At 35.7% G+C, this 23,364-nt stretch overlaps 1 protein-coding gene across 5 annotated transcripts in view; it reads right to left on the reverse strand.

Moving 5' to 3' along the window:
- Nucleotides 1-23,364, reverse strand: part of LOC132151854 (protein WWC3-like) — a 48,379-nt gene that overhangs the window by 13,312 nt on the left and 11,703 nt on the right. For 3 of the 5 annotated variants that reach the window (XM_059560300.1, XM_059560303.1, XM_059560299.1), the window contains exons 2-9: nt 13,936-14,045; nt 11,876-12,079; nt 8,626-8,702; nt 7,671-7,750; nt 3,839-3,968; nt 3,129-3,248; nt 2,917-3,005; nt 418-666 (exon numbers count right to left, since the gene is read on the reverse strand). In XM_059560300.1, coding sequence (XP_059416283.1) covers nt 418-666; nt 2,917-3,005; nt 3,129-3,248; nt 3,839-3,968; nt 7,671-7,750; nt 8,626-8,702; nt 11,876-12,079; nt 13,936-14,045 — 1,059 coding nt within the window. The remainder of the gene's footprint in view (nt 1-417; nt 667-2,916; nt 3,006-3,128; nt 3,249-3,838; nt 3,969-7,670; nt 7,751-8,625; nt 8,703-11,875; nt 12,080-13,935; nt 14,046-23,364) is intronic. The other 2 variants (XM_059560302.1, XM_059560301.1) reach the window with 1 other exon arrangement.

Consider the following 23,364-nt stretch of genomic DNA (forward strand, 5'->3'; position numbering starts at 1 on the left):
ATGTCACAAAAAGAAGTGGATCAATATCCATAACATGACAGAAAAACATGCAGGTGCGATATGGAAGCTGATATGTATACTGACCTAATATGGCAAAACAACCCCTATATGTCACAGCTGAGGTCTAAGATCTAAGACGCTCACAATGAGCAGATCAGAGCTGGAGCAAGTACATCTGCTTTGCTCAGTGGGGAAATGAGGGGTCCCTTATTTACCTCTGCGGGCATTTACAAAACTTACTGAACTATTCTGTTTGCAAGATTTACCGGTAACAAATACACAAGTCTCCCACAATGTTTTAAGTAGAGGTATATTATGTTGACAGGATGTGCTTTTCTTTATTGCCATCTACAAAATCTATCTAATGAGTCTACTCTATTCCACAGACATGACTGTATGTGAAGAAATAAAGCAGACCTCTGATTGGCTCCCTGACTCTGGACACTCTGGGCTTTCTGCACCTCCTCCTCCAGCCTGTGTTTCTCCTCCCGCAGCTGGAGCAGTGTGTCTGGGGAGTGCTGCTGCTGGCTTAGTAGAGTGATCTCCTGGAGCAGGGCCTCCTTCTCCCGCAGCAGCAGCAGATAGTCCCAATCCCGATCGGCTTCTGCACGTCCAGACCAGCTCTCACTGTCCAGCTGAGCCAGCTGATGCTGAATACTGGACATCCTGAGAGACAAGGGATCAATTTTAATGTCTGTAAGCAGATACATGCAAGAGCAAATCAAATAAAAGACATGATGAAATGATTGGGATCACATATGCTACACATGATTTGTATTAAATAAATTCAATACTAATCATACTAATGTTTAAAAGTTTGAGGTTTTTACTGAAAAAAAAATTACGTAGTCAACAAGGATGCATTTAATTTGTTAAAAAAAAGACTTTTTTTTCAATAAACGCTGCTCTTTTGAACCTTCTATTCATCAGAACTTTTTCCTGAAAAAGTATTACAATTAAATATTATAAAACAATATTAAGCACCACAACTGATTTATATAATAATAATAAATTAATAAAAGTTTCTTGAGCAGCATATCTGCATATTAGAATGATTTCTGAAGGATCGTGTGACACTAAAAATATTTTCAAATATATAAAAAAAAAAAAAAAAAACACTTTAAATTGCAAAAGTTCGCAGTATTACTTTTTTGTTGGATCTTTGGGAAAAATTATTTCAAAACTGAAAAGGAAAAAATAGTCAAATAAATAATGTTGTTATAATGGTTTACAGGAATAATTGCATGAAAAGAATGTACATTTGTGAATGTGTGTGAGGATGTAAAAATGATGGCAAAAAAATTAAAGAACAGACAAGAGACTGCAGCTTTATGTTTGACGTGGGAAATTGTGTTTCTGCACTTTTGGAGTACAGATATTGTGACTCAGGCAGAGAGCATGCAAGTTTCCAAAGCTTTCTCCTCTCTCAACTCACTCTCTTTACCCCTTTCCCCCCTCACTTCCTCTCTCTCTCTGAGGTCATTGGGAAGTCGTGGCCTAATGGTTAGAGAGTCGGACTCCCAATCGAAAGGTTGTGAGTTCGAGTCCCGGGCCGGCAGGAATTGTGGGTGGGGGGAGTGCATGTACAGTTCTCTCTCCACCCTCAATACCATGACTTAGGTGCCCTTGAGCAAGGCATCGAACCCCCAACTGCTCCCCGGGCGCCGCAGCATAAATGGCTGCCCACTGCTCCGGGTGTGTGCTCACAGTGTGTGTGTGTGTGTGTGTTCACTGCTCTGTGTGTGTGCATTTTCGGATGGGTTAAATGCAGAGCACAAATTCTGAGTATGGGTCACCATACTTGGCTGAATGTCACTTCACTCACTTACCTGGCTGGCACTTTACGGCCAGCTCTGTTTCCATGGAAACATGCATCTTGTAAAAAGGTTTGCATGAAGCCACCGTTACAACACAGAGGCCAAAAGCTACAGCATCAGTTCCTCCTCAAATATATAGAAGATTCCAACTGCAATGTATGCCACATCAATCCACTCTACTTTAACACAAACCACTAAAATCTACAGTGAAGTAGTAGCAACGTTATTACATGGCAAATCCAGACAGGGTTTCCCTTAAAGGCAACGGACAAGCCACATGACTATAATTTCAGGAATGACAGCCAGCCTAAATAAAAGTTTCTTAGTCAACTACTTCAGCTTCTTGAAATCACATGATTGAAATCAGTTTATATTGGGAGGAGTGATACTATTTTCATAGTGATCTGAATTATTTTTTACACAGTAGATAAAAATGGGTGGAAATTCATATAATAACATTAGGTTCTATGCATATTTAGTAAACACAATATCATATAGATACTGGCCAGTATCTGACCACCTAGCATCTGTCAGAACACCCCTTAACAATGCCATATGGCAACAACAACTTCTGACCATATATTTCCGCGACTGCATAAAAATGCTACAGTGACCACCAACTTTTTTTTGGCAGCCCAGGTTCAGGAAAAAAAGATTCGCATCAATTTTTTTTTTCCCCTTTGGGATTTAAAGAAATTCCTCTAAATGTTCCAAGCCATAAACCAAAACAACCAACTCCAAGATGAATCACATCATTATAAAATTATAAAATATTCAAATGAAAGAAAAAAATGTGTGCTTAACATTTTGATACATTACAAATTCCATGATGCACTGCAAATGTATAATAAATTTAAAAAACTTTTTTTTTTTAAATGATGCAGAAACCACAGTGAATTTTGTATTCTGTACATACTGTATATATATACTACATTTTAACAACCTGAGAGCTTATGGTAGGTCTGTTTATAGGTTATTCATATTTCTCTTGTAGAGAAAATAAATGAAATTTTACCTCCAGCAACCAGACTATTATGCAGCATGCGATATGTCTGTTGTTTATAACAGTTATGCAGTGCATATTTGCAAATCCACTTACTTTTTCTTAGCCTCTTCATACTGCCAACTGAGTTTGACTCTGTCTGCAAGCAGTGATGGGTCCTGGGTGCCAAACTGTAAGAGAGAAAACTGAGTGGATTGAGCATGATAATTGTAAATGTATTTCTGTGAAGACACAAAATTGTAATTTCAAATATAAAATAACGGAAACTTCAGTTGTAAAACAATGACAACAGCAAAATCCTGACAAACCTCTCCCATCAGATCAGTCTGGCAGCCAGTGTCTGTGTATTGTTGCACACTACAGGTTTCTGCACTGCTGGCCACCTCATTAATGGAGTCACAGAAGTTCAGCGTCAGCTTGGCCAGGCTCTGAGCACAACAAAAGAATAACAAATTAAAGAGATATTCATAACAGAAGTGATCACTTCTGGCCACAAGATGGCAGCACCTCTTAAAATAAAAGATATTTGAGGGAGCTGAAGGTGTTGAAATGATGGGACATTTCAATGTCTCTCCAGTGAGGATTGATGCATTTAGTACAGTTGAACTAAAACCATAGTAACTAAAGACTATAACCATAAGGAAACCTTTGCTACTTGAAATAAACTCAATTTTTAACTGAAATAAAATTATATATATATAAAAAAATCATTTCAGTTAAGTAGCCAAACCAACAATTCTGAGTGAATCATCTGAATCATTGACACTACATGTTGTGTTAACTTGTTACTTTGCCATTAAATTCTAGAAAACAAATATAAGAATACTATATATATATATATATATATATATATATATATATATATATAGAGAGAGAGAGAGAGAGAGAGAGAGAGAGAGAGAGTAAAATGTAAAAGTAAAATGTATTGTATATACATAAAATGTAAAATATAGACACACACACACTTTTCTGTTTTAAGGAAAAATCTATGGAGATGATGGACTTGGGTCTGTCTAACCTGGATGAGGTCCTGCCTCTCTTTCTCGCCGGTGCTGATGGCCTTTTTAATGCTGCGCAGCTCGCTGAAGATGGCCTGTGCTTCATCTAATTTGTAATTGGTCTGACTGCTGGACATCTTCCGGTCAATTCTGCTCAAGACAACACACAAGGAAAAAACATCAGCATGTTGTTAATCTGCTGACATGAATTGCTAATGGGCCACTGTGAGCAGAAAAGAACAGAAAATACAAATTCACAGGTTTCTTTCTTACACACAGTAATGCATTGGAGGTCTAGAAGATCAAATCAAGCACTAGGCATATGCCATCATTTCCAGTGACTCACTGTTAAACACTATTTGTTGCAGTGCCGAGGAGTCTAAACGTAGACTGAAATTGTGTTCTATTCTGCATGCACCAGGATATGTATGCTCATAAACATCTACATATGGTTTAAAGAATCCTCATGCTGCTGAGCTAATTATAAAGAATTAAACTAGCAATGACATCAGAGTTTATTTACGCCAAACAGGGTGTTACACCACCAGAGCCAATCCAACCTCACTGCTTGACAAAAAAAGTTAATATACCACCATCTAAGTCATACAGTACTGTGTGAGAATTTTAAAGAGAGAGGAAGAAAAAAAATCGGACTATTGCTTTTGAAGAGAAACTGTGAGAGATGGCAGTGGTAGATGAGATCTTAGATTTATTAAAAGTTGCCTAGTGACTAACAGACTGGTTAACCATTTATCCGTGTTGGAATAATATTGTTTTAACTTAAACCAGCTTCTAGTCTCAAAGGCATAATAATTAGGCAAGTGAAACTGGAGAGCACCGCACTAAAACCCTCCCGTCAGGGAATGTCTGCCTTCTAAAGCACCAAAGCACTGTGGAATATATACCCTCCAGAGTGTAATGACTGAAATGTTGGGCAGAGAAACAGGATGCCATTCTACAAACAGAAACAACCAGCTAAACTAGATTAAAAAAAATGCCTTAAAGTTATAAAAATGCCTTTCAATGCCTCATTGTATATATATACATTGAACAGAAAAAAACAATAACATCTTCAGCTTTCATAAAGATGATAATGGACAGGAAATTATGAGAAATGAAACATATGACATTGAAAGTGTTGAATTTAATGGTTATATTAACAGGAGTGTCTCTGGCGTACAGCCTGAGCTCCTGCCATAGGCCACTTCCTGCAGGCCACCCTCCTCCAACAGCAGGTACTGTCAGCCTGCCTGCCCTGCCTCTTCCTCTCCTCCTCTCTGCACAAGCAGGGCTTTGTTTACCCCCTTCAAACCTCCAACCTTGCAGAGCCCTGCCTGACCAGGACACAAGTCTGCCAGGCTACTACGGACATCTGCCCACCCCATCCACCCCAATACTGGTGACACAGAACAGACATGCCGGGCCGGCTGCTAGTTTGTAAGATGTAGAAAGAGAAAAAGAAGGATGAAAGGGGAGGGATAATGTTAACATATCAATACCATCCAAATTTAAGTTTAATATGTTTCCCTGCAGATATGTGAACACATTTCTTATAAAGTGGGTATTAAATTAAGATTATTCTCGCATCTACACTCATGTTAGGTTTTAGTATAAACTGAAAAAATTTGGTTGCCTAAAGTCATAAGATACATGGTGTACTGTTTAGGGCAATATGCTCATCTTTATTAATTAAACAGTTCTACTTTGAGTAATCAGCTTCACCAATTAAGTTTAACCAATGTAGTGTGCTTATTAGGAACTATAAGTTATACAAGGGATAGTTCACCAAATAAATTATTTATTCACCCTTATGCTGTTCCAAACCTGTATGAATTTCCTTCTTCTGTTGAACACAAAATATTTTTTTAAAGAATGCTGGTAACCAAACTGTTGTTGGTAGCCATTGACTTCCATAGTGTTTTTTTTCCGTACTCTAGAAGTAAAGGGCTACCAGCAACTGTTTGAGTAAATAAAAAGTTATAAAATATTTTTTATTTTTGAGTGAACTATCCCTTTAATAGAGCCATTCCATAATATATATAGTATAGTGTGTATATATTATACAAAAAAGTTTAGGGACATGAACAATTTGTTTAATGTTTTTTTTTTTATGGTTTTAAAGCTTAAAAAAAGCTGCATTTATTTGATCTAAAAAATAGATATGTTTTATGACTTATATATGTTTTTTTCCTCGTCATGACGTATTTTTGGACTGATGCGACTTATACTCAGGTGCGACTTATAGTCCGAAAAATCAGGTAATTTGCTGCATTGGTTTCTTATTATTATCAACGTTGAAAAGAGTTGTGCGGCTTAATTCTTTTGTGGAAATCTTGATACATTTTTTATGGATTCTTTGACATTTAAAAAAGTAAACCAAAGAGTAGTGTTCTATCTAAGAGATAAGGGCCCTCTCTGGGATGCAGAAAGCAGAGAGGAATTTGCTGCCAGATATCTTTGTGTTTTTCAAAATGCTTTCAAGCACGTTTTGCCCCCTCCTCGTCTCTTCCCACCCCTCCTCTCTCTCTCTCGCTCTACTCCGGACTCTCACTCTTTCTCTGCTTATTGAGCTTTTCCTGCCTTGGCAACCCACAGTCAACTGGTGCATCCTCTTCCTGAGGTGGAGTCTCCTTTTCCAGACACACACACACACACAAAAAGTTTTTTGTGGGTTTAGGTAAAATTCCCCACACACATTCCTGGACCATAAATTCATGAAAAATGCTACACAAACATTACAGAACAGCCAACAGACAGCTCCACTGGTTATTTAAAACACAGCACCCTAAATACTATTCTGTTCTATTTTAGCATTGAAAACAGTATGAGAACATTACATTTAGTCAGACACGAAGCAGATTATTAATTCAGATTTTTTTGGAGTTTGGTATCTGGTAACTGTTTGGTTTCTGCTCCACTGAACTGAATAATAGTGAAATTTGGGCTGAATTTAGCCCTGAATGCACTAGATACACTGCTATACTAACTATAAAGACCACTTTGTCTAAATGAAGAACTCTGGCAAATATTACTGGAGTGCTAGCATAACAGCTATTGGGTAGGGTTTGTTTGAAACTGCCAACCCAAATTAACAAAATACAATAGAACGAATATATTGTAAATGTTATTACAATTTTAAATAACTTGTAGTTTATTTTATTTTCAAATGTAATTTCTTCCTGTGATGGCAAAGCTGAAATTTTCAGTGTGGAATAATCCTTTAGAAATCATTCCAAATGCTAATTTGGTGATCAAGAAACCATTATTAACCATTATTATCAATGTTGAAAACAGTTTAGCTGATTAACATATGAGTGTGGTGATTTGAGCAATAGAAAAGACTAGTGATGAAATACAGAGTGACATCATAAGCTGCGTCTCATTTGATGTGCACTTACTGAACCTGTCCAAGGAGCAAAGTTTGTGGACACTTGGAAAAGTTTCAGTTAAAAGACAACTACCCTAGCAGAAACATGAATAAACAGGAAACATAAGACAAAGCAGGAAAATAAACTAAAGACAGGGTGGGGTCATGTATCATAAATCACGAAAAAGATTGGGGGCAGGAAGGAATAATAACATTTTACAATATTTACGCATTAAACAAAATATGAGTGGTTGTCAGGGTGTTCCAAAGTAAAAAAAATTAAAAAATAATATGCGCACTCTATTACATTCTTGTCCCTTTTCACCTTCTAGTTGTAATCTACCAGACAAAAATCATATCCCTAATCGCTAACCCTAAATATGGCCTGATAGTGATGCTTGCCATAACAAATGCTACTAATTTCATACTAATTTGTAAACTACACGTGCTGTGTATGCGGCAGAGTTCAACTCAGTTTAACTCACTCCTGTAGGGTCTCCATTCCCATTTCCTTGTACTGCAGCTCCTGTCTCATCTGTGCCAGTTCCTGTTTGAGTCTGGAGAGCTGTGGACACAAGAGCCACTCAGTCAATACACATCAAAACACACAGCGGGATTCCCTTCAGAGCCACCACTGCAAAACAAGATTAAGTCATCAGCATAGATATGTATAATCTTTCCCGACCCGCCCAACATACACAGAAACTTAAAACGACTTTGGACACACACAGCCCTCCCAAAACCGCAACGCAGGAATGTAGGGTCATTCAATATACAGCGAAAACCATCAGATATGTAGGTAACAGGCCACAGTAGACCAATCTTGACATATTATAGAGTTGATTTGCTAAAAAACTTTTTTTTTCTTCACTTTTTGATCAGTTATGATAAAAGTCTTTTAACAAATTGTTCAGAAATTCTGTTATTATATATTTTCTCAGGCTAAACCCGAATTTTGTCATACGACAAAACCACTACGACTAACAGTTTTGAGTATGGAACAGAATGAAATGCGATGAGCTGTGCCATGATGAAAATGAACTAGCTGTGTAAATATTCTTCTAGATTTCTCCTACTGTATTCCAATGAAAACAAATAATATGGTTTGGAACTAAAAAAAAAAAATCTTTTGAATTCTTACATCTGTGTGATTTATTCGTTTAATACGACAGATTTAGAGGTAGTATTTATCATCCTCGGGCCAGTTTTCTGACACAATGACTCCTCCTGTAGTACTGCACTAATTCTTAGAGGCCTAACAAGCTCTGCCCTAGAGAAACACTGCAGTGAACCCAAACCTAGGCCTCCCTCACTCAAAGGTACCCACCTCCCCTCAACACACATATACAAACAGACAATCAACACAAGCACATGAGGGGCCCCTGCCTCCCCCCTTGGGCCTGACGTATGAGGCATTGTTCTCTGAGGATAATGACCTACCCGCTCACGCCTACAGGCGATTTCCGCTTTGATTTGGTCAGGGTCATATTTTGCATTTGAAGAGGAACCAGAGTGAGCTATGAAAGAGAAAATACAAAAAATTCACAATCACATCTTGCTCATGTGGTGCCACTGACTGTAACTTGGTATTATGCATATACTGTTAAAGTCATTTAATCCAAACCAATCAGAACTATTCGAATATCAAGCTAAGAAATAAGTACATCTGCCAAAGAGTACCATGGTTAAACAATGTTTTATTATTAGATACGCATTAGTTTTAGTTAGTTATTATTAGATATGCACAAGTGCCCATGTAAATACTATGACGTGTCTTTCAGTAGCATATAGTAAAGCTATATTAAATAAAATAAAATCTGAGTAACGCTTTAGAATACGGTTCGATTGGTTAATATTAGTTAATGTATTAATTAACATGAACAAACAATGAACCATACATTTGTTACAGTGTTTATTAATCTTTGTTAATGTTAATGAAAATACATTATTCATTGTTAGTTCATGCTAATTCACAGCGCATTAACTAATGTTAACAAGCACAACTTTTGAATAATGCATTAGTAAATGTTAAAATTAACATAAGATTAATAAATGCTGTAGAAGGATTGTTCTTGCTAAGATAATGTTAACAAAATTAGTTAACTTACATTAAATAATGGACCTTATTCTAAAGTGTTACCAAAATCATTGTTTTGCCCGAATACTTTTTTGATAAAGCTGGATATGCACATGTAAAAAAAAAAAAACAAGTTGGAAAAAGTGAGGAACAACTGAGAGGGAGAGAGAAGTAGTGACTTCTGCTTTGATTCTGGTAATATTTAGAATTTTAAGAGGATTATTCATAAACATTTTGTGGTCAACCGATATATCGCCATGGCAAATATATTGGCCGATATTTGGCATTTTTCAAATATTCTCAAAAACTGAGAGGGAGAGAGTAGTAGTTATTTCTGCTTTGATTATGTTCATATTTAGAATTTTAAGAGGATTATTCATAAAAATTTTGTGGTCAACCGATATATCGGCATGGCCAAAATATATGTTTTTCTGCATGGCCGATGTGGTGTTCAAGGTGGGGACTTTTATTTTGACGTCGATGAGAACGGCAGCATATGAGCACACAGTGCTCACACTCACCCTCTTGTTTGCTGTCGTCATAAACAGTTCTGTCTAATATGGATAGAAGTCTGTCTAATAATTGGATAGAACGGTTAAAGTAATTAATGTATACAAAATGTATTATAACGATTGCTTTTATATTATTAGTAATTGAAAGGCAAACATTATAATACTTTCTCATTTGCCATCAGCATTAAACAAATACGCATTTATATAATTTCAACAAATCTTTGAAAGGCTGATGAACATTTAATTTCACAAACCTTGCAAACTTAGTCGAATCTGTGAAATCTTGTGAAGTGTGCATTTTTATCCAGCATGATTACGTGTATTCTGTGTAACAGTCGGTCTGTGTGAACTGAATGCTTTAAATTTTAAACGTGATTTCAAATTATGCTGTGCTTTATGCATTTACCCACTGTTATATTTATGTCATTTTCACTGTGTGCTGTATGTAAAATGAGTGTTACCTTGGCTTTATTTAAAAAAATATGATTCCCAATGCACACAAGCTTCCCAGAACACTGAGTGCCCTGTTGGTTACAGTGTTTACTATCTTTTTAATTATTTTTATAAAATATTTATTCGTTTATTAAAAATACTGCCATCTAAAGTATTAGTACCGTATTTTCCGGACTATAAGTCGCACTTTTTTTTCATAGTTTGGCTGGTCCTGCGACTTATAGTCAGGTGCGACTTATTTATCAAAATTAATTTGACATGAACCAAGAGAAATGAACTAAAAATGAATCAAGAGAAAACATTACCGTCTACAGCCGTGAGAGGGCGCTCTATGCTGCTCAGTGCTCCTGTAGCCTACACTAAGCAGCATAGAGCGCCCTCTCGCGGCTGTAGACAGTAATGTTTTCTCTTGGTTCTAAATAAATGCGACTTATATTCCAGTGCGACTTATATATGTTTTTTCCTCATCATGACGTATTTTTGGACTGATGCGACTTATACTCAGGTGCGACTTATAGTCCGAAAAATACGGTATGTTTATTTTACACGTTTATTTTTTGTAACACATTTATTCCATTGACAATTTATTCCATTGACAATTTTTTTTAAATTACTTAAATATTATTAAAAAATATTAATAAAAATTATATATATATATATATATATATATATATATGTATATATATATATATATATATATATATATATATATATAAAATTATTTATTTGTTATCTATATATATATATATATATAGGTTATCAGCCCCCTGCTTTCCTGGATATCGGAATCAACCAATATCGGTCGACCACAACTCAAAATACAGAGGAAATGTAATTAACACATAATTGATGAACATGTATTTAATTTCTGGATTAAAATCTATTTTGACCATAATCTATTTTCAACCCTAAAAAAATAAAAATAAATAAAAATATATATATATTCTGTGAAAGAAAACCTTTTTCAGCAGTTCTGCATAAGTTTTTCTACAAAAACCGCTTAATAATCTTAATCATTTTAGAATTAAATATGTATTATTAATATTAAAGGGATAGTTCATCCAAAAAATGAAAATTCTGTGATCACTTTCATCTAACCAAACAGGTGACGACAGCCACTAACTTTTTTGTTTATTCAGCAGAAAAAAAACTCATAGGTTTGGAATGACATGAGGGGGGAGTAAACAATGACAGAATTTTAATTTTAGGGTGAACTTTAATATTAATGACTATACCATTAATAATAATAATACCCTTATTATTTTATAATATCAACTTTTTCTAAACAAATCAAAAATATGTACACTTGCCTGGAAGTGATGGGTATGAATAAATGCACTCAAATGTTTTAGTGAGAAACAGGAAGTAAGAGCATAACTGATGAATGGTGGCAGGAAAGGGAAGGGAAGGTGAAGGGAAAAGCAGGGGTGAGTTGGACTAGAGGAGGAAGGGAGGAGGCCATGGAAGTACGAGTGAGGAAAGCAACAGACTGCAGCCAGTGAGTGACAGTGAAATAAGCCTAGAGTAACAATGCCTTCATTGAAAACCTCACACAATATGACTAATAGACTGGTGCGATGTTTGACGGCTGAATCAGCAGTGTGTGTAATGTGAGTATGATTAAAGTGAGATGTGATGCATGTCTCACAGCTGGTGATTGAACGGTTGTCGTCCTGAGTGAGCTGGTTGAAGAGTTGCATCTCTTGCTGTGCCAGCTCAAGTCTTTGCTGTTTGATCTGATACATCTCTTTCTTGGCATTGAGAGCCTCCTGTGCCACCACCAGGTACTCTTTTAACATGCGCTCCTGCTCCTGACGCCATTGTGTGCGAGGGTTCTCTATCTGGGTTGTCTCTGGGTGAGAGAAACATAATCACAGTATTAAAGCCATAACCCATGATAAAGTACTCCATAAAGAAGTATTTGATAACTATAAATGGTTAACAAAGATGCACATATATTAGAACAGACAGACAGAATGATAGGGAGAACAACATACAAAAATAGTGGTAACAATTATAACAACTATTAACTAGTTGCTTATCATGCATATTACTAGAATTTTGGCTATTTATTAGTACTTATTAAAGATGTTCATTTCGGTTATTTTTCCTAACCGACAACTGACGCTCATTAACCGATAATTAACCGTTAACTGACAAGATTATTTTAAATAAGTATTAAATTAAATTAGAAAGGATAGCTAAGTGTCTGTGACCGTTTAAAAATACTAACATTTGTTTCCCGGGAATTAATTTAACGTGCAAAATGCAATAAAAAACAGAATATGAGGATTCACATGGTTATCATATTACATCACGCACTTGCGCGAGCGGACTTGCGAGCACTTCTGCGAGCGGAGAAAAACATAATAAAGCTAGGTTATTTAAAGCCTAGGCCTCATATATATTCATATATATATATTCAAAAATATAGTAAAAATAATTTATCTTATTAGGCCTATTTATTCATATATATATATATATATATATATATATATATATATATATATATATATATATATATATATGAATAAATAGGCCTAATAAGATAAATTATTTTTACTTAATTAAGAAAATTAACGAAAAACCGTGCAACAAGTAGTCTAGTATGCAGAGTTTGGGTTCATTTTTGTGCTGCGCGCAAGGAAACCAGACGGCAGAAAGCAGTATCCCATTTCTCTTTAGGCTTATATTACAAAATATTTTTTTTGTTGTGAATGTATACAAATAAAGGCAAACCTTTAGTGAAGTAGTCTACATAATAAATAATAATTTGCCATTCAAATATAGCGAATACGGAAACATTTGATTTTGTGTGGAATGAGAGATATTTTTAATTCTTGTTCTAAATACTGTTAATTGAGAGGATTCGTTGTAGAGTGAGGGGAACTAAAATAGCCAAGCTATGTCTACGGTGATTATTATGTTTGTAAACATTTCGAGTCTGCATTTGGCCTTTTTCTGAATTAAATTATAAAATGCAACTTATACGCGACTAATGTTTTTTTTTCTATTTTCTATTTTTTTTCTAATATTTTGATAAACTACTGAAAATAAATAAATAAATGACTTTTTAAAACATTAAAACTTTTACTTTTAAAACTTTTAACTTTTTAAACAGATTTTATTAATCTGTCAAAATTCGGGTTAACGGTTAAAAGGTTCAAATGACCATCCCTAGTACTTATAAAGCACACATTAATGCCTTATTATGAATCTGCGTGACCATATTTTAGATCTCTTAGTCCTACCCCATACCTGAACTTAACAACTCCCTTTCTAACTATTAAGGAGCAGCAAAGTAGGAGATAAATGAGGCAAAAGTCATAGTCAATAGTGAGAACTAGTCCTACAAACTAAAGTGTGATCATGCCACTACCACGGTTTCTGGACATTGTACCATGTTTATACATGTTTCATTATTGCTTCATAGTCGTGTCTCAAATAATGCACTGGCTATAATATTTGTGCGTGCATGTGTGTGTCTATTCACCATTTAGTTATCCACTTTCTAAAGGCGAATTGTGCTTTTGAATGCAATTTGGAGAACTTTCTCAGCAAATATTGTTTTAGGTGATTATTTGACAGCTGTTTAATTAAACAGCATATCATGTAATTAATTCAACTCACTGACAGCTCTAGTTTAACAGAACTGACCAGATGTGTAAAATATGACATTTAAAAACAAAACTGAAAAGCGCAACTTACTATTGATGTGGTCGATGTAGTAGACGCCCACCTGCTGGTCATACACCACCTCCCAGCCCAGAGGAAGCTCATCGCCCACACAGTCAGCAAAGGTCAGGGGCTTGGTAATCCTACAGGAATACAGAGAGAACAAATGAAAACACCTCAAATCTGTGCAGTACAGGAATATTTTGGAGAACTTGCCCTTAACCGGCCAGTGACAAAAAACAACATATTAAACTCAACACAAAAGTGTTGAGGCGTTATAATACCTAAGCTACATTCACAACACTATGTGATATGCATCAGGTATTTCTGGGTTTCTAGAAGCATGTGTGCAAAAAACTATTTGGTAGAAAGACTCACATTTGGTCAAACAAAGCTGTGTGGACATTTGAAGAATCTGGAGCATTCGTTCCTGAGATCGCTAATGAATGTGCACTCAGTCAGTCAACAGCTACTGATCTCCTCACCCCAGGTCAAAAATGTGTGTAATATAGGCACTGCAGGAAGAGACGGCCCATAAACACATTCCACACAGCAGAGAGCTGGCCTGCCCTACGGCCCACAAACACATGTAGGACACTGGATACTGCGCAAATCACTTTTCACCCTTTTAATGAACCACATCAATGTAAAGCTCAAATATCTCATTGAAATAATCTTTGTATCCCTGTGAATTTCCGATGTTGAAAATACTGGCACTGAAAAATGATTAAAAAGTTATTAAATAATTAAGTAGTTAAAATAATTAAAAAGTTATTAAATAATTAAGTAGTAAACATTTTATGAATTCAATTGTTAGACATGTTTTTATTTGACTTCATTTAAACAACTAAAACCGAAAACTCTGAATTTGGAAAAAATAAAAATAAACTGAAATATGGGGGGGGGGGGTTAAACTGATTTCATAAAGCCTAAATAATGTAATGTAACTTCTGTTATCCAATTTATTAAAAGTTTACATTTCATGATTGCAATCAATTAGACATGCTTTTTGAATACTCAGATTTAATTTAAACACTAAAACAGAGTTTAATGGAATATAAATGTAACAAGAATGGTATTTGGAAATGTTCTGAAAAAAACTGTATTGGAGAAAAATAAAACAGATTTCATAGGGCCCTAAGTACCATAGTACTGAAAAACACTATGCTCATGTATCACGTTATCTACAACCCGAATTCCGGAAAAGTTGGGACGTTTTTTAAATTTTAATAAAATGAAAACTAAGGGAATTTCAAATCACATGAGCCAATATTTTATTCACAATAGAACATAGATAACGTAGCAAATGTTTAAACTGAGAAATGTTACACTTTTATCCACTTAATTAGCTCATTTAAAATTTAATGCCTGCTACAGGTCTCCAAAAAGTTGGCACGGGGGCAACAAATGGCTAAAAAAGCAAGCAGTTTTGAAAAGATTCAGCTGGGAGAACATCTAGTGATTAATTAAGTTAATTGATATCAGGTCTGTAACATGATTAGCTATAAAAGATTTGTCTTAGAGAAGCAGAGTCTCTCAGAAGTAAAGATGGGCAGAGGCTCTCCAATCTGTGAAAGACTGTGTAAAAAAATTGTGGAAAACTTTAAAAACAATGTTCCTCAACGTCAAATTGCAAAGGCTTTGCAAATCTCATCATCTACAGTGCATAACATCATCAAAAGATTCAGAGAAACTGGAGAAATCTCTGTGCGTAAGGGACAAGGCCGGAGACCTTTATTGGATGCCCGTGGTCTTCGGGCTCTCAGACGACACTGCATCACTCATCGGCATGATTGTGTCAATGACATTACTAAATGGGCCCAGGAATACTTTCAGAAACCACTGTCGGTAAACACAATCTGCCGTGCCATCAGCAGATGCCAACTAAAGCTCTATCATGCAAAAAGGAAGCCATATGTGAACATGGTCCAGAAGCGCCGTCGTGTCCTGTGGGCCAAGGCTCATTTAAAATGGACTATTTCAAAGTGGAATAGTGTTTTATGGTCAGACGAGTCCAAATTTGACATTCTTGTTGGAAATCACGGACGCCGTGTCCTCCGGGCTAAAGAGGAGGGAGACCTTCCAGCATGTTATCAGCGTTCAGTTCAAAAGCCAGCATCTCTGATGGTATGGGGGTGCATAAGTGCATACTGTATGGGCAGCTTGCATGTTTTGGAAGGCTCTGTGAATGCTGAAAGGTATATAAAGGTTTTAGAGCAACATATGCTTCTCTCCAAACAACGTCTATTTCAGGGAAGGCCTTGTTTATTTCAGCAGGACAATGCAAAACCACATACTGCAGCTATAACAACAGCATGGCTTCGTCGTAGAAGAGTCCGGGTGCTAACCTGGCCTGCCTGCAGTCCAGATCTTTCACCTATAGAGAACATTTGGCGCATCATTAAACGAAAAATACGTCAAAGACGACCACGAACTCTTCAGCAGCTGGAAATCTATATAAAGGCAAGAATGGGACCAAATTCCAACAGCAAAACTCCAGCAACTCATAGCCTCAATGCCCAGACGTCTTCAAACTGTTTTGAAAAGAAAAGGAGATGCTACACCCTGGTAAACATGCCCCGTCCCAACTATTTTGAGACCTGTAGCAGAAATCAAAATTGAAATGAGCTCATTTTGTGCATAAAATTGTAAACTTTCTCAGTTTAAACATTTGCTATGTTATCTATGTTCTATTGTGAATAAAATATTGGCTCATGTGATTTGAAAGTCTTTTAGTTTTCATTTTATTAAAATTTAAAAAACGTCCCAACTTTTCCGGAATTCGGGTTGTAATACTGAAGCCTATTTAAATAAAACATTACTTTTTATAATAAAAAAACCCATTGCTTTGTTTAGTTATTCAAAAACCATATAGTACCATAGTACTTTTTGGTTGGTGTGATAACATGATCAGGTCAAATTTAGTTGAGATGAATAATGCCTTGCGTATCTAAACATTTCCTGGAGGATTTTAACTTGTGCTGTTAGTTTTTGCTGCTTTTTCCTTCACAGTTTCCCTCATTGGTTGGTGGCATGTTGGAAAGAGCGGAGGAGGATTCCAGGTTCAAATCCCAGTCTCCATGCCCTTGAGCTAAACACTTAACCCCTGTTTACCCTGAGGTGCGCAGTAGGACTGTCTGTGTGCTTTGACCCCTACTCTTCGTCTGTGCCAGATAACTGCAGGGTTATGAAAAGAATTCCATGGAAGCTTTGGAACCTGCAAACAGTTAGTAAAATAAGCCCTTAATTCCAAATATCTTTGTATCCAAATTAATAATTGTCAGACTTCAAATGGATCCGAATCAGAAATGTCTAGTGCATGGCTTTAGATTTTCTTTCTGAATGTTCTGACGATGTTCAATTCCCTAAGGAGCCTCACAGAAATGGCCCTGGTTACTGAAAATCAAGGCACTTAATCAAGTAAATGTGCTTCACTTTTAAAACATTTTGACAATTTTGAGATATATTACAGGCTAGCCCGCCATGTGGACTTACATAAAATCTGCATGCCGTGGAGGCATGTGAAATATGAGAGGAGGGGACCGATGAGGAATGTTGAGATTCCATGACCCCTTGGAATTACCATCATTAACACATTTTTGACACACCACCACAATTAGTGACGTTAACAGCTTTCCTTCATTTTAAAGCAGTTTAGCACATAACTAGTATCATATGGCTATGCCTTCCAAACTGGACTAAAGTAATCAAATAAACAAACCAACAATACATTTGTATTACACCTCTATGATTTCCTGGATTTCACTGCAAAAAAAAAAAAAAAAAGAATGGAAAAAAGTTGACAATGGTCCAACACCAAGGACATGCACTTTACAAGAATGACATGTTTTAATGTGAAAGAAAGCACTGAGAGGTGGAATTACTTAGCAATGGTCTCAAAATCCCAATGATGTCACCATAGTGATGCAATCCCTGCCATTTCAATGCAATCTTTAGACCAACAAAAGAGGCAAAAATGTCAAGACATGATTTTTGTTATTTGCAATTTTTTGCACAAACATTCTGGAATGCTCCAAAAAAACCTATATGGAATATGACACAAACAGCCATAGATATCCACATGAATATGCTGTCAGGATGTTAATTAAGGCATAGCTCAAGGCAAATCAATAAACAGTATATGCAGTGTCAATGTGGGTTTTGGGTAAAAAAAAAGTCTAGACGTGGACCAGACCTTGTGGCATTCAGTCAAAGGTCCGGCTATGCTAGACTAGTCTGCCGTGAGCTTTTGGACCCCTCTACACATGGCATTCATACAACACATTCCATTCAGCCACAAAAAAAAATGCCTTTAGAGTTCAATATGTCATATAATATCTTTATATATGCGTCAATAAAGATACAATATATTTAGTCATTGAAAAGCTTTACTGAAATTCTTTGACTATTCAAATCCTTAAAAAAGAAAATAATAATAATAATAAACAAGACATTACAGAAGCTGGGGCACATTTGTCAATGTCTTAAAATAACACAGACAAAGGCCTGTTTGATCATAATGCTTCTAACACAAGCCAATACAAACATATAGCAAAGATACAAGAGAAAACAAGCACTGTGGCAATCATATCATCAAATTTCAAAAAATCTCTTTATTCTCCTATCAAATCTTTACTGTAACAACTATGTCAACCCTGGAACAGAGCCCAGAAAGCAGTGCCGTTATCTCAGTGCTTTGAAAGATGGAGATGAATGGGTTTGTTAGCGGGGTTATAAAGAATTGTTTGAGGGGACTCGAAACGCAGTGAACTCTGTTTATTTCTGTGCTTGTTAATCTATTAAAATAATCTGTGCTTGTTCTGAGTCACATTTGACATGATTCTTAAGACTAATTAAGACGAAGTGTTAACTGTTAATCAGTGTTAATCAGAACTGCAAAAATTATGTTTAAAGAAAATGTCAGTGGTTTTTGCCAGTGCAAAACAGAATGTTGGGTGTTTTAGGTTGCTTAGGGTGCTTCTGGCCCAATTCAAAAACACTTACACCCCCAAGTCTCTACGGGTCTTTTACTCCTGGCATTAATACACATTTTCAGGTAGACCGATCATGATCAGATAGCATTTGACCACATTACAAGCTAAGTGTAAATGCATACAAGACATTGTCACTAAAGCCACATTTGGTTTAAATGCATTATCCAATTACTCTGATTATTTCACAGCATTACACTTGGATTCTCACTTCCATAAACCAAAGTTTTTCTTGACATTTCTTCCCTTCTAACACCTATTACCATCCTTAACATTGAGGGGATTGTAAATAAAAGAAATACAAGAAATGGGGTAAAGCATTTTGAATTATCCAACAATGCATTAAAACTATGTAAATGTTTCAGCTACACTTTCATGTACTGCATAAATGTTACAAATGTTTGAGTCTTGTAGTGCACTTATCCTTGGAGGGAGGTCAACAAACAAATGGCTTGTTTATAGTAGTCTCTTGACATTCAGCTTGGATAGAAAAAGTATTTTTACATCAAACAATATTACACGCATCGCAATTTGTAAGGAATGAGTAACAACAAAAACATATTAGTTCTATATGGAGATTTAACAAAAGCCTAGAAGCTGACTGTTTTTTACAGCACCAGGGCTTTTGTTAAAACTACAGATGCAATTTCCATATTTTTGCATTCCATTCTCGCACATTTGTCAGTCGGATCGACAAAGGGGAGGCACCAAATTCAAAAGTGCATCATGGGTAGGGTTGCAAATAGTGTTGTCACGGTACCAAAATTTCAGTATTCGGTACCGATACCAGTGAAAATCCATGGTTCTCGGTACCAATTTCAGTACCAAAGCAAAACACAAAAATATGCTAATTAAAAAAAAATAACTTTTTAGCACTAAAAATAAAACCAATGCCATTCTTTATACTTATTTACAATTGTATTTAAAGTAGTGCTGTCAACGTTAACGCGTTAACGCATTCGATTAATTTTTGTCTGGTTTAATGTGTCAAAATATTTAACGCAATTAACGCAGCATCGGTATTTTCTGCCATCCGTTGGCTAGCTTTACATTATATGATCATGCTCTTATTCATTTAAATGCTTTTAAACATTTCAAGCGTGGCAAGACAAAAGAGAATGCGCTTTCTGTGAATGCCCTTATGTGACACATACACACGTAGGCTACACAAACACACACACACAATGCTTAGACAGGGCGCCAGAATCCAGTTCTCTTAAGCGCTTGAACTAACAATAAACATCCCAAAGTGCCAGTTTTGTCGATTATCCTCATAAGAGCAATCTTAAATGATTTATATAAAGTCTAAAATGAACAAAAAGAGTTGTGAGAGAATGAGGCAAGATCCATAGACAGTATATAAACGGTGAGATCCGCGTGTCTGTCTGCTCTTAAAGGGACAGCAGCCAATAAAGCTTCCTGTCAGTAAAGTTAAAGAACAAAGGGAACAGAGAAAATGACTCGCTGCTCTTGACTAAATAACTTTTGTAGCTTTAATAAGGATTAACTATTTAATTTATAGTTTATGCAGTGCAGACTGCATATAACTTGATAACTTTATTAAATTTCTGTATATTTCCTAACTGTTAAGACAGGAAGGGCAGGAGTAAACATGACATTTATTATGGGTTTATGTTAGCATTGTTTTAAGTTTACTTAAATTAAAAACTGTTATATTTTTGAAGCCTAATAATAAATGTAAAAAAAAAAAAAAAAAATCAGTAGCTGTATTAATATCAGTAATACTGGCCTTCATTCATAAAAATATGTCATTTAAACAAGTATTTAAATTTAACTGTGAAATTATTACATTAAAAAATATATTAAAAACGTACAAAAACATTTCTTTTTTTATTGCGATTAATCGATTGACAGCACTAATTTAAAGTTGTTCTACAATTTATATAATTATGAAAAACAGTAAACAAGTTTCACCCAAATTTAATTTGTCTTTTAATTTATGAAATTGAAAGATTTTATTTTTGGTAAATAAAGGGGATTCACTATTAAAATTAAAACATGGAAGAAATATTGTGAATTATTTCTTTAAAAAATAAAGTTTTATAAATTTTTTCAACAGTAGTAGCAGTATCACATACATTTTACTAAATAATAGTAATATTTCTAGCACAATGCCTTTATGTAAAAATTTAATTTTAGGTCTAATGAATGCATATTTGTCATTTTAACTGAACTTAAGACTGGTGGTGATGCTTAAGATATTTTTGGTCATTGAGGGTTTCTGTAAAAAAATAGTAATAGATCATATTAATTATTATTAAAAGATAATACTACTACTAATTCTACTATCATACTAATGTATATACAATGCACTATGAACTGATGTTGCTGGGTTCATGAATATTAATCACTATGAATCATTAATCAATGAACTCCATTATTTTGACTGGAGAAGACAACAAAGAATAGTTTACATATAGCGTGTCGATTCAGCGTGGTAAGACTATCGCTCTCTCTCTCTTTGCATGTGTGAGAAACAGCGCTATCAGTAAAGCAACGGTGAGTTGTGCGCCTTCACAAAGAGTTTACAGAGCATCAAATACAGGTACGCTGTGCGTCCATTGAGATGAACTGAAAAGTTCAGATCGCTTGATGGAGAGAGAACTCTGAAGCTCAGATGCTGAAATTAATGCAAGCATCATGCGCTTCGGTCTATGTAGTAAACAAACCCGCACGTCTCTTCCATTCATTAATTCACACAGAGACGCGCAGAACACGGATTCGTATTTCAAACAACTTTTGCGGCTTAACATTTACAGATACTGGTCCATATGGAGATTTGATTTGATTAATTTATGCTAACTTTGACAAATTCCATGACTGTCCATATTAAAATCTAAGTTTCATTTTCATGACTGGATTTTGAGATTCCGTCCTCGTTTTGTGCTTCGCGGAAATCATAGCGCTGAACCGGGTTTGAACGGGACCTCGGTACTACCGGTACTTAAAGAAACCTGGTACCGTCACATTTACATTTTTTTAGTACCGTACCGACTTGGTACTGAAGTACCAGGTCTTTTGACAACACTAGTTGCAAAGTGGAAAAAATCCCTAGAATATCCTAAAAAGTTTCCGAATGTGTCAAAAATTTACTGGAAATGTTCCACCTTTTTGCAACCCTAATCATGGGTGTTGTAGATTTTGGCGAAAGGGAACACCATAGCTCTTTTTCTGTCTCTTGTCATGTAGCACCAAAAAAAAAAGTTTCTACTGCATGGACAGCCAAGTTTCATTAAAAGCTCACCTTGCCAGCAGTGAATTACCCATTTAAACAAAAAGATACAAAACAAAAAAAGAAAGCAGACAGAAATAAATCTACTGGGGAATTATATTAGTAACCATGAGAAGGCAGATGGACACAATGTGTGTAAAAGCAAGTTCCAATAGACATTCATCTGAGAGCAGCTGAAATATACCCAAGCATTTAGGAAGAGCTGGGAACTCCTTTTCTTTAAAACCAGTATAAACTTGCAGAAAAAAAGTCAATGACACAGCAAAAGAGACAAATTACTGAGCTTTTCACCAGGTCATGTGAAAATTCAATGTGTATGAAAATCATGATATGTTTGGCTTCTAAAAGCTCTGAATGCGACAGCAGTTATAGCCAAGGGGTACATCAAAGAGAAGGCTGGAACTACTGAAGCCCTCAGTTCAACATACTCTGTTAAGGGCATTTTCTACAGTACACAATAGACAGCAAGTTCAGCTTGTGATTGTGACACAACAGGCAATGTGATACTGAACTAAATTAAACAATATAAAACAGCATTTACATTTCCGTTCAAAAGTTTGTGGTCAGTAAATGTTTCTCCCAAAATAAATACTTTTATTCTTGCTTTTAATATTTCTATTCCTCAAAGAATTTTGAAAAAAATTATCAGCTTTCTCAAAAATATTAAGCAGCACAACCATGTGTGGTCAGTTAAATCTATTTCAGCTTCCATGCTGTCTCTCCTTGTATCACTGGAATATCTTCCAATGATAACCATTCCATGCATAAGAGTAAGATCTTATTAAATGGTCGCCTCAATTTCACAATGAACTGGAGCATGTAAAACAGCTTTACACATATAGAGTTTTGTAGGAGTTATATGTTATAAACAAATATTATTGTGAAGAGTGGGGCAGGGCAGAGAGCCGTGGGAATGGAGCGAGGACGGTGGAGTGATTGGAAATGAGCGACACCTGCTCCACTCACCGGTCTCAAGTCCCAGGAAGGAGATCTGGAATGATACAAAAGAGGAGCTACGACAGTGAAGGAGGAGAGAGGACCAGGCCTGGATTTTATTTTGTGTTTGGTTTTGTTTGTGCGCGGCAGTCGTCCGTGAGGGGCTGTCACGCTGTTTTGTGTTTATTTAATTATTCAAGTTTCATTTAAATGTCCGCCAGTTCCCACCTCCATTTTCCCGTGCCTAGGAAGCTTTTTATATTGTTACACTGGTGCCGAAAC

Source organism: Carassius carassius, chromosome 10 (assembly GCF_963082965.1).
Source record: "Carassius carassius chromosome 10, fCarCar2.1, whole genome shotgun sequence".
NCBI classification, from domain to species: domain Eukaryota; kingdom Metazoa; phylum Chordata; class Actinopteri; order Cypriniformes; family Cyprinidae; genus Carassius; species Carassius carassius.